The 16,370-nt window shown below is 42.4% G+C and overlaps 1 protein-coding gene across 1 annotated transcript in view; it reads left to right on the forward strand.

Moving 5' to 3' along the window:
* Positions 1-15,900, forward strand: part of LOC147431527 (uncharacterized) — a 47,354-nt gene extending 31,454 nt beyond the window's left edge. Inside the window, exons 2-4 of the mRNA XM_086494093.1 lie at positions 10,712-12,954; positions 13,061-13,570; positions 15,611-15,900. Coding sequence (XP_086350219.1) covers positions 12,679-12,954; positions 13,061-13,087 — 303 coding nt within the window. The 5' untranslated portion in view covers positions 10,712-12,678 and the 3' untranslated portion in view covers positions 13,088-13,570; positions 15,611-15,900. The remainder of the gene's footprint in view (positions 1-10,711; positions 12,955-13,060; positions 13,571-15,610) is intronic.
* Positions 15,901-16,370: the final 470 nt, after the last annotated feature.

Genomic DNA, 16,370 nt, shown 5'->3' on the forward strand with positions numbered 1-16,370 from the left:
GTGGATTTCAGATTTCGCTACGAGAGCGAGATTTTGTGATGCATTTGGGTTCGCTAGTGATTGCGAGAGGTGCCAGGAGTGGTACAGGTTACCCATTGCATGTGGATCACGGGAGAGACGGTGTTGTCTCTGTGATCATGCAGCCAGGTAGAGAGCGAGAGAGCAGGCGAGTCTCTTTTGCTTGTGGGTTGCAGGATGCTTTGCATGGAGTGCAGAGCAGTGACCTTGTTGTGCAGGTTGTGTCTACGGATGCACAGGTAGAGTGGGACAGCTCTAGTGAGTCACAGCAGGATGAGTCATCAGAGGTGATGATAGAGACGACTCACATGGATGCTGAGATGTCGGCTATTGTGGAGTCATTTCTTGATATGCTTATGCCAGAGCTTGATGCAGATTCAAGACAGATGGATACTCTTGGTACACATGTGATATGTGGTGGGCACGAGGAGTCACTCCAGAGCTCGGAGTCAGAGTGTCATGGTCTCTATGATAGGGGACAGGATTGCCATGAGTTGAGTTCTGAGTTGGAGGTGGCAGAGGTTGCCAGGGTTGCATCAACGTTCGGTGTCCTCATGTACGAGATGCTGATCTCGAGGCCCGACATAGCAGCTGCAGTGGGAGCATTTGCAACAGGGTTGATTAGTTGTTCGATGACTGATCTCGGCATAGAGCATAGGGGAGGTTTGCAGGTATTGGACCGATACTTGCAGGAGTGCATGAGCTCTTGTAGACTATTTGTAGAGCTTGGAGCTAGCTCTGTGTGGCTTCCGCAACGGGATGTTTGTCTATCAGTAGAGCCGGATGCACTAGCTCATCGAGAGTCAGTGGGCATAGGTTGAGAGAATCTCTCACCTTCTATTAGTTGTACACTAGTAGATCTTGCTTAAAGGCACATTGGCCTTTAAGTGGGAGGTTGTTGGGGTTAAGGCCTATGTGCCTTGACCGGTCGCCCAGGTCATGGGCGCTCGCCCACTGTTACCCTATACTTATAGTGAGTATACTGTATAGGGGGAGCTGCCACTTCACAGTCTCCCCACCCACATCGTGTGTGTGTCTCCTCCTCTCTCTCTCACTCTCCGTCTGTGGTGCTCCCCGATCCCCTTCAGCATGATCATTAGTATTCCCTTCAGAATCCAACAGATTCAGTCAGGGGAATTTTTCAGTGCATTTAGCCTATTTTCTTATGTTTGGTTATTTTCAATTATTATTTTTAAGTGACTTTCCAACAAAAGTAGGTAGGGCAATTTTGCTAAGTTAATATATAAGCAAACCCAAGTTAGCACTTTCTGGGAGAAGAGGCAGCAGGAGCTTCCCGCTCAACAGGCAACTTCTCAGCAGTAACCCCCCCCTCAGCACCCCTAGCGTTTTCGAGCATTAGATCAAGTCTTCCCACCTTGGGCGTTTTTCTCCCACAGCAATAGCATCGCCATCAAGTCCCATTGCCTGGCGTTTTCCCGTGACAACCACTCTCAACCTTAGCGTTTTTGGGATCGTTAAGCATCTGCAAACTTCAGCGTTTAATTCAGCAAATTCAGCAAACCAAACACAGCTTGGCAGGGATTTACTAACGCTAGTATTGCTGCCATTTTTAGCATGGAAAAACACCTGCTGTTCCAGCGTTTTTCAGCCTAGGACATTGACCTAAAACGCAGCCAGAAAGTGCAGATCTTCAGCGTTTTCATCTTCAGCATGAACCCCGACAAAGCCGTTCATTTTCAGCCATAAGGACAACAGTAAACAGCCATTTTCAGCCACCGAAACAGCCATGAAATTCAGCGATTAGAAGATCCCAGATTTCAGCCATAAAGTCGTCGTCGTCATCACCGTCATCGTCATCGGCATAGTCCCATTGCATCAATCCATTGCATACGCATTGTACACCTTTGTGCAATCAAAGTAGACCACTCTCGCCGACGAGAGTGGGGCCTTCGGAGGAGGGTTTTACAACCTCTCAGGTGTCGTATCTCTTCTTTCTCCTTCTCTTAGTCTCATTCACTTGTACGCACAATATCCACTCACTTTGTTCGTGATCATAGCACTCTCCATAAGACGGAAGGCTCTCTCCTTCCCTAAGAACTAAAAGGAACCTTGAGCAAATAAAGATCACTGATCTTGAGAAAATACAACATTCATTCCGCCTTACCTTACATTGGTATCAGAGCTTTGGAAGTGTTCTGCATTACTCAAGGAAAGAACCACAAGAACCACAAGAATTTTTTTGCTTGTTGCGGTCGCACGAATCCAAGTTTACTTGGGCATGTCGATCCCTAATCGTGTTTTGTTGAAGAGTGACAGGAATCCCAAGAAAGAAGGGCTTGTCTAGCCTCCCCTTGTGTCTCTTTTCACTCATTGAGAGCGGACCGTGCACTTAGCGGCCGGCCAATCGACGTGAGGTGGGAAAAAGCAACCTTGGTGTGAGCGCAAGGCCGCCAAGGGGTGCACCCGTAGAAAAGAGTAGAACTCAGGTGAAGAGAAGATCCTTCTCCAACGCGATTTGCAAGCGAAAGAAAACCTCAAGATCCTCAAGAACCCAAGAACTCAAGAACCCAAGAACCAAGACCCTCAAGAACCCAAGTTCCTCACGAGCTTAAGAACCCAAGATCATAGTGCATGGTCGTCACCCGAAGCGGAATGGATACTTCGCATACAGGTGATGAGTATGAGAGAGGGGACGAAGACTCGTCCCCACCCGGAGATGATTTCTTCAACCCTCCCCCTTCGCCATCTACGCTACCAAGTGCACCAAACCCTATGGAGGCAATGGTCAAGTAGATGATGGCCATGATGGATAGACAAGAAGCAAATCGCCTTGCTCAGGACCATGAGCGCGACGAAAGAGACCGTGAGCGCGACGACCGGATTGCAAGAATGGCCGCAAACCAAGCAGTCAAGGACCGCGAGCACGACGACAGAAATGCAAGATTTGCCGCACAACAAGAAGAAAATCGCATTGCTTTAGAACGTGAACGCGACGCAAGAAAAGAACTACGAAAGGAGGAAGCGGCAGTACGAGCCGCGGCCTTGGAGTCCGAGCGTGCAGCTCGACGAAGCTACGCACTTAAGAATTGCTTGCCCAAGTCCTAGCCTCGAAGACCGAACCGCCCAAAGATCGTGGGAGTTCGTCAAGTGGCGCAAGCCACGATGCGGATTCCAACCATCTAGTCACAGAGAAGTTGATTTTCAGTAAGTATGACGGTAAGATGGATGCTACGGTTATTCATTCTTGGTTGCATCAATTTAATGCTTATTTTGCGACAACTAAGAAAACAAGCAATAGCAAAGTTTTGACGACAGTTACGTACCTTGCTGGTGATGCCATCAATTGGTACCACGCATGGCAAGAGGCACAGCTAGCCGCGCACTTAGAGGCAGTCGATGATTTCGCGCCCCTCTCTTTTAGTTGGGCTGATTTCCAAGACAAGCTCAAGGCGTGGTTTATGCCACCTCAGTACCTTGCACGATTGAAGGACGATTGGCGCGCTCTCAAGTAAAATGGTATGTCGGTTATGTCCTTTTCTAATCGTGTTTTGTAGCTAGGTACCCAATTATGTATGTCGGATGATGAACGCAAAGAGGCATTCCTTTTTGGATTGGACGAGTATATCAAGTACGATGTCGAGGTACTCGATCCAATTGATCTCAACAAGGCGGTAGTGATTGCTCTCGTACAAGAGATGAAGCACAACAAGGGAAAGCCTAAGGAGAACAAGACTTCGACAAGTACCTCGTAGACTTCTCAGAACCTTCAGAATGGTAAGAATGATAACTCTTCTAACCAATCTCCTAACAGTCTCTCATCAAAGAATTCTTCCAATGAATCTAAGGGTAAGGCTAACACAATTGCTAAACCTAAGCTTACTCCAGATGAAAAGGTAGCACAAGGAATTGTAGGAGGATACATCACGTCGGAAGAACAAAGCACTTATTCTAAGGAAGGTCGTTGTTTTCATTGTCACATTAAGGGTCACATAAAAAGAACATGTCCTAAGCTTGAATCGAATGAATCTAAAGAACCCACAACACCCACTACATCTGTCAGTGCAATGAATGATAACACGATTGTGCCCAAAGTTTCTCAGGACCCTCCCATTGATGATTCTCTCATTAAATGTTATGGTCGTACGTCGGGGCACCGTTTTGTCATATTGTTTGACCCAGGTAGTATGCATGATGTGATCAGTTCCTCTCTTGTTGAGAGAGCCCGCCTCGAAGTTAGTCCGAGATCTCCTATCGAGGTCTTTGGCTTTCGTCCTGGTATGGACGCTCTCATCACGGAGGAGTGCCTTGATGTGTTGTTTGCAATTCAACAGATTGCCTTCACTAGAAGATTTGTTGTTTCTCCTCTCTCAGGATGTGATATGATTTTGGGCAATCGATGGTTTCGTGAAACTAACGCTCTCATTGATTTTGAGGCTAACACTTTAACTCTCAATGCCAAAAGTGATTCTCCTACTGTCTTTCATGGAATGGACATTGCTCCTTCTCCATCTCTCATTGCTAATATGCAGGACAAGGTTGAAAGGATTCGGGATAAGGAGATTCTCTCAATCTCTTTTTCTCCACAGCATGATACACAGGATTTGCATGATTATGAGAAGCATGATGATTTGAAGGATAATGATTTGGATGACAATGACAAGCATGATGATTTGCATGATCAAGATGTGATTTCTCACAAACACGATGAGTTGCATGAAGAAGATGTGATTGTTCACAAGGATGATGTGTTAGTTGATGCTTTTTCTAGTGAAGCTAACCTCGTTGTAGATTCAATCAATCACCAAGAATCGATCTTGGCTTTCAAGTCGAGGTCCACAGATCCCCCACAAGAAGATTCGATAGATCCTGAAGAAGCGATCTTGGCTCTCGAGCCTTGGTCCAAAGAACCCTCACAGGAAGTATTATGTGTTTGCATGATTGATACGCACGCATTGTTCGAGTGTTTCATTCGTGACGGTTTCCTGTATTTTAGTCAATATCGTTATGTGATCCTTTTTCCTATGCATTTCGTATCAGAGCTTTGACAGTGTTCTGTATCACTCAAGGAAAGAACCACAAATCATATCAGATTCAGCCAGGGGAATTTTCCAGTGCATTTAGCCTATTTTCCTATTTTTGGTTATTTTCACTTATTATTTTTAAGTGACTTTCCAACAAAAGTAGGTAGGGCAATTTTGCTAAGTTAATATATAAGCAAACCCAAGTTAGCACTTTCTGGGAGAAGAGGCAGCAGGAGCTTCCCACTCAACAGGCAACTTCTCAGCAGTACCCCCCCCTCAGCACCCCTAGCGTTTTCCAGCATTAGATCAAGTCTTCCCACCTTGGGCGTTTTTCTCCCACAGCAACAGCATCGCCATCAAGTCCCATTGCCTGGCGTTTTCCCGCGACAACCACTCTCAACCTTAACGTTTTTGGGATCGTTAAGCATCTGCAAACTTCAGCGTTTAATTCAGCGAATTCAGCAAACCAAACACAGCTTGGCAGGGATTTACTAACGCTAGTATTGCTGCCATTTTTAGCATGAAAAAACACCTGCTGTTCCAGCGTTTTTCAGCCTAGGACATTGACCTAAAACGCAGCCAGAAAGTGCAGATCTTCAGCGTTTTCATCTTCAGCATGAACCCCGACAAAGCCGTTCATTTTCAGCCATAAGGACAACAGTAAACAGTCATTTTCAGCCACCGAAACAGCCATGAAATTCAGCGATTAGAAGATCCCAGATTTCAGCCATAAAGTCGTCGTCGTCATCACGGTCGTCGTCATCGGCATAGTCCCATTGCATCAGTCCATTGCATACGCATTGTACACCTTTGTGCAATCAAAGTAGACCACTCTCGCCGATGAGAGTGGGGCCTTCGGAAGAGGGTTTTACAACCTCTCGGGTGTCGTATCTCTTCTTTCTCCTTCTCTCAGTCTCATTCACTTGCACGCACAATATTCACTCACTTTGTTTGTGATGATAGCACTCTCCATAAGACGGAAGGCTCTCTCCTTCCCTAAGAACTAAAAGGAACCTTGAGCAAATAAAGATCACTAATCTTGAGAAAATACAACATTCATTCCGCCTCACCTTACAATGCAGTAAAGTGTCTCTTTCTTTGTGCCCTTTACAATCAGCCTGAGCCTTTAGTCATTTTCCATGATCCTTTCTCAAACAAGATGCTGTAACCATGCATATCCATCTGACCAACAGAAAGCAGACTCTTCTTGATTCCTGGCACATATCTAACATCATGCAAGACAAGCTCATTTGTGCCATCTATGGAGAGATGCACAGTGCCAATACCCTCAATGGAACATGCATGATTGTTTCCAAGGTATACATGGGCACGTCTGCCTGCATCAAAGTAGAGAAACACTCCTTGATAGGAGTCACATGAAATAAAGCACCGGAATCAACAATCCAAGTCTGGGATAATGCATCATTGATAGTCAACAAAGCATCAATAAGATCACTCTTGGTGATCTGCATGTCCTGTGAATGAACATTAAGAGAGGCATCAAAGTCATAAGCATCATCATCTGACAAAATGGCACACAAGATGTCCTCTACATTTGACAGCTTCTCAATCACAACACTAGAAACCACATTGGCCTTCTCTTTGTCCTTTGAGCTATCCTGTGTATCTGTCTTGACTTCCTTCTTCTCTTTCTTTTTGTCTCAGCCATTCTTTTTCCGTTCTAACTTGGCTTTGTAGCACCTGCAATCGGGTTTCTTGTGACCTTTCCTGCCACATTGATAGCAAGTCACATCACCCTTGCCTTTGCTGGTATTTCCCCTTTCCTTACTCTTACTCTTACTCTTACTCCTTTGTGCATAAGCATTCTTCTTTTTTGTCTTGCCTCTAACCATGTTGGTAGAGCTGCCTCCCTCTCCACTTGCTTTCCTCTTGATTTCCTCATTCAAGATAGAACCCCTAACACCATCAAAGGTCAAATTGGGGTTATTGGACAATGAAACCACCAAAGTTTTCCATGACTCAGGTAAGGTCATAAGCAAGAAGATAGCTTTCAGCTTATCATCAAAAGGAGGCAAGCCTGAGTCTTGTAACTACGACAAAGTACTTGCAAAAAACGACAAGTGCTCTGCAGCGCATTTGGACTCATCTAGTTGCATGCCAACAAGTTTTCGCATCAAATGCACTTGGTTGACAGACGTTGTATTCTCATACATTCCCTTTAACTTCTCCCACACATCAAAAGCACTTGTGAGACCTTTCACATTAATGACTGTCTCATCGGTCATGGCCATTTTAATTTATGTAACAGCCTTTCTGTTTAGGCTAACCCATGCTTCATCCGTCATATTCTGTGGCTTTACCTGTTCAAGTGCCCCTTCACAATCCTTAAGCAATAGGATTCCCTGGATCCTGTCTTTCCAAAGGTCGAAACTTGTTCCATCGAATCTCCTAATTTCGAAGAGATTCTTCACATCCGAAGAAGATGAGGCCATAGTTGCACGAATAAGAGGGCTAATACGCTGAATTTTTGGGCAAAATGCACAAACAGAGTATAGCCTCACAAAGGTGTGCACTACAGCTCCAAATGGTCACATGAGCAATTTGGGGCAAAATAGGCACAAAAATCAATTTCTGAAATTTATGCGCAGGAAATTTCAGCGAGTGAATTTGTGCTCAAAAACAATAAATTTAGTTGTTTTTAACCTCACAGAACATATATAAGGCTAATATGTAGCCTTTAGAAGCGTGTATGAGCAAAAGCCCCAATTTGTAGCATCAAAATGCACGAAATTGAGCCACAAATGGTGATACATAGCCAAAATTTGTCAACCATGCATAGATTGCATCAATTTGCACTTTCCTCAATGTAGTCGTATCATAAAAACACTTGCAAAAACCTGCATAAATTTGAAATTTGATGAAAACACTTGTTTTAGGACCTGTTTTTCGACAATTTCAGTGTTTTCGGGTAGCGGGGACTTAGCCCACACCTTAATACATCATTTGCAAAACTTTTATTTTGCTGTCATAACCTGTAATTTGCTGATTTTGACCTAATTTCAGCCTGTTTTAGGTCAATTTGACTTGCCGGGAGCTCTCTAGTGTCTGGGGACGAGTCCTTTGGCGATAAAAATTACAAAATCTCGCGTGAAAGTTGACCTTCTTGGCTGAAATTTAGCGTCTGCAGGTTTGGGAGAAAACCCTAATTGGGCTCTGATACCAGTTGATGAGCGCGGAGCGGTGTGTGCAAGTGAAAGAGCACGCGAAGAAGTGCAGGGTGTGCACCTTCGAAGGGGGCGAGTGCAAGCAGGTTGTAGGTCGCTAACAGAATGAAGAGGGAGAGAGAGAGCGCTACTCGTTAGCTGGGGGAAATAAGTGAGTGAGTTTTTAATGAACTCACATTCCCTTTATTAAAATGTATAGGACCAATTTAAAGTTAGTGGCCAAGTTCAATGTGAACTTGGCCAAAGGTTAGTAACCTTTAAAATATACATTAAAGGGGGCCATTTGGGCCTTTTAACCCAACAAACCATGGCGCCATTGTCAATGGTCTTGATTCAATTGAAGCTTCTACTCTCGAATATTGAGATTGTGGAGAAGAAGAACATGACAGTGAAGCCACATATCTTGCATCATGCCTCTCTCGCTTCCTCATTTTGCGATGAAGCTGTGGCTACATCAATTTATCTTCTTAACCGCTCTCTCTCACAAAAGCCAAGAGCGGTAGACAGCATCGCTCCAAAGGAGGTTTTTACAAGTCGTAAACCTTTTGTCTCACATCCTCATGGTTTTGGATTTGTTGCCATCGAAGGAGAGGATTTTGGATGCTGAATCCAAAGAAACAATCTTTTGTGGTTATCTGCCGTGAAAGAAGAGGACTTTGGATGCTAAATCCAAAGAAACAATCTTTTGTGGATGCTATATTCATGTGCCGTCAAAGAACTTTGGATTAGAAACAATCTTTTGTGGTCATGCCTCTCTCTCCAAAGGATTTCGGTTTTGGGATCCTACGTTGGAGGATATTGTTCTATCCCGTGCTGCTCAGTTTGGTGAAAATAGATTTAGTCTTGGCTCGATCAGAAATTCTACATCTCAGACTGGTATCGACCCATTCCCAAATATTGAAATCCTCACCTATTATCCATTATTCCCTCACACTCAAGGTTAGTTAAAACTGGAGATACTTCTATCTTTGTATCCTTTACCACACATGAGAAGCGCAATGTTCCTCCTAGATGTGCTCGCACTCTACTTCGAGATTTTTGTCTCTTGGATTCTACCATTCATGAGTGGGTTTCTACTCGTCGAGTGACTCCAAGTTCATAGCAAGTGAATCGTCATATGCAACCGAATTGAGAGAATATATAGAATTGAGGATTTACGAATCACAATTCCACAATTATGTGTGCCTTGCTAAGCCGAAGTCTTAACACTTTGAAAAGATCTGACTAATGAAGTTAGCATCAAGCAACTATGAAATTGACCTCATCAAAAAGGCCGGCCAAAAGATGCCTTGTAAGGAATATGGCCAATTGCACTATAGTGTGTATAGTTAGGCGAGCCTGAAGTAATGGAAAATATTGTTCCCATTTATATTTTTTTATCATGAACATAAGCTTTAAGAACATCGATTGCCAATTGATCATAGATTTTAGTTGTCTGTCAGATTGTGGGTGAAATGTTGATGAGAAATTCAAGTTAGTGCTAAAATTTTCAAACAATCCACACCAAAAATGTGTGGTACCGGAGAGGCATTGGCAGGGCGGTGAAACAGAAATCACAGCACGAATAAACCAAATTGGAAAAGAATTGTAGACAAGGGACGTAGTGGACTGTAGTTCTCCACTCAAATGTGGTGGCTCCTAAAGTAGGCCCCCCTTGCGGTACTTTTTTGATTAATTGCATAGATACAATAGCTAGGTCTCTCTTTCTCTCTCTCTCTCTCTCTCACACACACACACACACACACACAATGGAGAGATTTAGACTTACATAAGCATGGCAAAAATGTTACAAATACAAGGAAATTCAAGTAAATAGTCAATACAGAATGCAGAACTACAACGGAATTTTGAGGAAAAATTCTGTTAACTTGATTTATCTATTTTCAAGATTAGTGCTTGGTGTGATAGTCGCAAGCCTCTTTCAAGAGTATCTAGGTCACGAATTTGGATTGCTTTGGGCTTTAGAAATGTAAGGTAGTGTGCTTTCCCATTTGATCATCATATATGGAATTTGAGTCTGTTATCCTTTTATTGTCAAGAATTCAAAATGCTAATTTATTCTAAGTGGAACAATGGCATAACAATGATATGCTCATTTCAAGATCTCTAATGTTGACTCAGCACATTGAAATGACAACATTGAATTGAACAAATGCACAATCAATGACTTTTCTTTTGTAGAAAATTGTCCTTAAAAACATCTTTCACACCACTTTTTGGTTTGCCCCAAAAGGGGTGAGGCCTTAGTGATGCCTCCCCTTTTTGCTAATGAAAAAGGAGAGGTTATTTTTTACCTTGATTATCTAAGATTGATTTCACTAAAGCTGCCAGCTTCGCTATGCCATGTGGTGATTTGTGATTGCTTAAATGAGGATGTAGAGAGAGAGAGAGAGAGAGAGAGAGAGAGCAATGTAATAAAAGAGAGAGAGAAAAGCATCGCGTGCTGCTAAATGAGGATGTAGAGAGAGAGAGGGAGAGAGAGAAAAGCATGGCGCGTTTACAAAAAATAGCGGTCGAAGTGTCCAGCCAACTTTGGAGGGGAATTGACGCAGCACACCAGAGGGGGAGCAGCGGAGAATAAAAAGAATTAGGCCTACGAGGCATCGGTCAACCTCATCCTCAGGCAGCGAAGGCAGCTCTTCGTCCAACAAGGCATCGGTCAACAAGGTAGCTCTTCGTCTAACAACCATTGTGAGTGCATTGAGTGAGTCAACACCTTAAAGTATGCAAAGGCCCACCATATCATGCTTGCACACTTTGATGGCCTGAAGTATTGCGCATATCAATTGAAAATTTCAAAAACAATGAGCACGCAATACTGGTATGTTGGGTATGAGGACTAACAGATACAAACTTCCTAAGAGAGAGAGAGAGAGAGAGAGAGAGAGAGAGAGAGAGAGCTTGCTTCTGCCTTGGGCTCGGGAATGAGAAGGTAATCTATTTTTGGAAAAGGTAAAAACTTTCTGTCCTTATTATTTCATCTAATTAGTCTTGAGTTTGCCTTTTTACTAAACAGGAGGTTACGTACCATGCAGTGAATGTAACCCAATGTTTGGAAATTGGGTATGAAAAAAATAAGAAGTAAGATGAAAGTCTAAACTAAAAGACAGAAATTGTCAGATTGAAATCCGTTTTCAAAGAGCTAAAATAACCTATGAGACCAAACCAATACAATCTTTGTGGATGTAATCCAATCTCTGGGTGCAAAAAAGAAAGAAGTCACATAAAAGGCTAAACTTAAAGATAGGAATCGCTAGGGGATTTTGGTGAAACATGTTGTGCTCAGAGGTGCTTTGGTTGGTATGTATACCGAATCTGGCACTCTCACAAAAGCTCAAAATGTTTCGGATCAGCTTCTTACATAGAAAGTTGGCGCACTGGAAACTGCAGAGTAGAGGGTAAAGGGTAATTATTTCTTTATCCTATGCTGTTCCGTGCCAGTATTGCCTACCATGCTAACATTCTATGCACAGGATGTCTCATCTTTTTGTAGAGATTGGCAGCCTCACAACACTCAATAACCCTGAAGGTGACGTGTCTGAAGCGTAGATTCCTGCTCCTATAGAGACTCTGCACTCTAGGCCGGAGAGAGAGAAAGACAGACTTTCTGGTGTATAAGAGAGAGAGAGAGAGAGAGAGAGAGAGAGAGAGAGAGAGAGAGAGAGAGAGAGAGAGAGAGAGAGAGAGAGAGAGAGAGAGCTTTCCTGGGCTTACTGCAAGCTGGAGAGAAAGAACGAGAGATTTTGCGCTGCAGATCCGTGTATGTGTGTGTGTGTGTGAGAGAGAGAGAGAGAGAGAGAGAGAGAGAGAGAGAGAGAGAGAGAGAGAGGGAGAGGGAGGGATCTTTATTAAACGGCTAAAAAGCTCTAGGCTGATTTCAGCAAATGCAAGGCTATGAGGGTCTCTGTCCTAATGCTATCACCTACGCATCCTACGCATGCATCTTGAAGGCACGTGTCTCTATGCAAGATGTCGATATGGGCTTTAGTCAGGGGATGTTGTTGTGCTTGGCAATGCCTCAAACCTCTCCTCATGCAATCACATAAGCTGCAGCTCCTTCCGCCATCGCCATTGCCTGTGTGTGGTCGATATGTATGCCAAATGTGGTGCACTTCCAAAAGCACAGAAAGTGTTTAAGGAGCTTCCTGTTCGGAAAGTCGTCTTTCGGAGTGCGTTGATTGTGGGATATGCACAACAGAAGCAGGGTTACCAATGTAATAGGATACATTTGCGATAGTGGGTTACTTGAAAATAACACATACTTAGCCAACACATTAGTCAGTATGTATGTCAAGGGTGGTATACTTGTCCGAGCACAACAAGTCCTTGATGAGCTGTTGTGCTTGGCATTGCTCAATATGTATGCCAAATGTGGTGCACTTCGAAAGCAGCTTGTGGAGCTTATTGTTTGAAACGACATCGCTTCAAATGCACTGATTGTGGTATACCCACAACAGGAGAAGGGACAAAGAGCTGTAGGCTATTTTCAGCAGATGCAAATTGCTGGCCTTTGTCTATATGAAATCACCTACGAACAGACAGTAAGGAAGATTCAACATACCCTGAAACCAAGAACATCAAAAGTAGTACAGGTAATGGTAGGCATGATAGCAAAAGTGAATGCAACAGTCGATATCTTTGCAGAAGTCACAGACTTGATGACAATGGCTGAACTTTATACTGGAGGCAAGGTGACGGAACAATGTAAGGAAGATCTAGGAGCCGATTCATCCAAGATTGTGCGTCGATCCACACGACCAATACCAAAGGTAAACTTATATTTTGACTTTGATTTCCTCTATGTGATCTCAAAACTACTTAGATTACATCATGTACTCATTAAAGCAATTAATTTACATCATTTTCATTCTAAAGGTTGTAGATGAAGGTGACAATGGTTGAAGAATTTTTGGGATTCCCAACAAAGAGACACATAGACGATACACCACGGCATGGCAATGTGGAATGATACATGTTTTCATAAAACATCAGTAATGAGTTCTTCCTTGTACAGTTGTAGTATTTTTACAATAAGAAAGTCCCTCCAACACTGGAGGAGAAGCATAAGTCTCCCTTCAACACTGAAGGGGATAAAAGTGGCGGGGGAAGGGTACGTTCCCTGCGGTATTATTATAAATGTGGAGAATGGTGCCAACTCCACACCATATGTATGTATGGTTTTTTCTTTTTTTATTTATGGGCACAATCATCACAAATGCACGAAATGCATCTCTCTCCATCTTTATTATAATGTGTATATTTTCACCTCCATACATCTTTTAATGCAAAATCTTGTTTGTGATGCGAGGTCATAGAGTTTTTGGCGAAAGCTCCGAGGAGAGATGCTACAAAGCCTTCAGAATAAGAGACGCGATGAGGTGTAAGGTACAACACTGCTCTTCTTGTTTAATTCACACCATTTCCACAACGAGTCGATCAAGGCATACTAGTTTATAATAATCATGGAACTATGTAAGATGGGAGTCCAAGGTTGAGAGGGTCTCTTCCAAGTCAAGGTCTTCGTTTGTTTGTGCCTAGACTTGTGACTTTGCAGACCTATTGGTGGACACTTGAGTTTCCAATCTCTCTCTCTCTCTCTCTCTCTCTCTCTCTCTCAGCCATATTTCCTCTGTGTCATGCATGCATATATGCATTTTGAGCACTATGATCCCCTCTCATGTTCCCCTTATTCTCATCACTTACACACACCACATCCAAGGTGTTGCAAGAGATGACTAGCTAAGGGAAGTATGTCTATGAGGAGAGGGAAAAGGAGTGGAGCATAGGGAGGCTTGTCATGCTTTCAACCGACAATAAGAGTCTCTCTCTCTCTCTCTCTCTCTCTCTCTCTCTCTCTCTCTCAGACTTTCAAACTCGTCTGTGTGAATAAAGATGGGTTCTCCTCGAGGAAATGCAGAAGCTTTCTGAAAAGTAATTTTCTTTTTGTATGCTTTATGCTTTTGATATCTTTGCTATTCTCCTTTTGCAGTTAGAGTTCAGTGTAGAGCCTTGTGGTTGTGACTCGTCAAAACTAGGATCTCCACTAGGGTGATGAGGGAGAGATCGACTTTAAGTCACCTCTCTCTCTCTCTAATCTCTCTTGTATGTAGAGCGAACTAATTAGTCCTTAGCACACAATCATAAAACTACCATGGCAAGTCCTTAGGCACAATTTAATGACATGGAAAATGGTGGGAAGATTGTAGCCATGAAGGCTCCATGCTTTGGTTTAGGGCCTAGAGCTTTGTGAGCAGGAAGGGCATCAAAGGAAAGCTTGCAAGCCTCATCTTTCAAACTATACCACAAATAGTGATTGTTGTGCCTCTTTAGACCTTAAGATTTTTCAGACTCCCTTGGGATTAGAAGTAGATATCTATGATAAGCGCCTTGAACCAGAATATGCCAATCTAAAAATCATCCGTATGCCTCACATTTTTTCGAACATTTCTCTTTTAGCTAACTATAGTGTTGTTTGCTCTGAACTATTTAGATTTTCTTGTCTTTGTTCTAGTAAATCTACTTTTGTTGTTCAATCTTGCCATCTTATTTCTTTACTAGTTGAAAAAGGATACTCATTCAAAAGAATCATGAAAAACGTTCGTTCATTTTTGCATCATAGTAAGTTTATTTTTAATGTTTCTTCCTTTGGAATGTTCAAGATAATCAGTAGTAAATTCAATAGAAGTGGGGAGCTAAAAAGCCCACTTATTGTTTGACTTAATAACACCTTATGTTGTTTTGATATTTAGCACTTCTAGTATTTTTACTATAGCTTGACAAATGCTAGCCTTTATCATGGTTGAGTATGCCCATCACCTCCGGAGGGTGATAGAAACTTAGCTCGTTGGTTTTGTAGAGTACGTTCAAAGCATGAATGACCTCTATATAAACCTGCACCTACTCTTGGGCACTGACGACGTGAGTAGGGATGTCATAGTTGTTGTCCAAGCTATGCATGATAAAGGTGATAATCTTGTTCTTCCTGTTTGGACAAGCAGCGAAGTTGAGATCACATATTGTCAAGTTTGGTTCTTTGCTCTTCGTAGGTTTGTAGTAGTATTCATTTTTCGATTTCGTATTTAGCTTACCTGAGGACTTAGAATGTGTTCCGTTAGAAGTTGTTGTGTGAAGTTTGATTTTTAGGATTAAGTTTTTAAGATGTCTTATCCTTTTTTTGCTTAAAGTTGAGTACTTGTTTTAAGCCAAGTAAGTTGCGTCAACTTATTTTACACATGCCTTTTCTAAAAACATTTTTAAGTTAATAATGTTTTGTTTTATCTAGTTTAGTTTCGTAGCAAACAAAGTGATTTAGTTTGTTTGTTTTTGTTTTTGTTTTCTTTTCTTGTGTCCCTTGTGTTTATAGCTTTATGAGTGCTTTATTCCCTCTTATAATTCGTGGGTTCATACTATTTTGAACTTATGAAGGTATATATCATCTTCAAACAATGTAAGCACAATGTTTCCACAACAGACAGCGAGCTCCCTGGTCCTTATGATGGTATACTCATCTTTGACGACAACAACATGTAGCTTCTTTGCAAGAATAAATCTTCAAGTTTAGGTGATGGCTTGTGGTACTAATGGTTTTTTGTGATCGTGGTAGGCTTATTTTTTGTGCATCCAATAGTCATTGTAGTGTAGAAAAATATTTTAGTGTCTCAATTGTGTAGCAATGTCATGTGGTTCATAGTTGCAAGTTGTCCTCTTTTTTATTGTCGTCATTTTTTGGGGTTATAGAGTGCTATAACCTTTCCAATCAGAAAATCGAGAGTCCACTCCAATTGACAATGAGAGAATACACTTTTTTTTTTTTGTAAGTCATGCTGATGGAATTTACAAGTGGGAAGCCTCAAAGCGAGGAAAACCCACGAAAAATAAGAGATACAAAAAGTGGAGCACCATGAGGCTTCAAGGGCTAGAAACAGTCAAAGTAAATTTTATATGCATCAAGAGGGATGTCCCCAACATCATAAGCAAAACGCTTGATCAAGCGACTATTTAAAGTAGGGAAACAGGTCAACATCAGTGCCTTGAAACATTAGGGAGTTTCTGAGGTACCAAATGATCCATAGAACCCAAAATTTGACCCAATTAAAAAAATACCGTAAATTGAGATTGTGAAGATCGGAACACCCCAAAAAGACAAAACCATCCTTAAAAAGCGTTGGAAGGAAAACGTAGCGGA

The sequence above is a fragment of the Adiantum capillus-veneris genome, chromosome 21, assembly GCF_014529385.1.
Source record: "Adiantum capillus-veneris isolate H3 chromosome 21, ASM1452938v2, whole genome shotgun sequence".
In the NCBI taxonomy this organism is placed as follows: Eukaryota; Viridiplantae; Streptophyta; class Polypodiopsida; order Polypodiales; family Pteridaceae; genus Adiantum; species Adiantum capillus-veneris.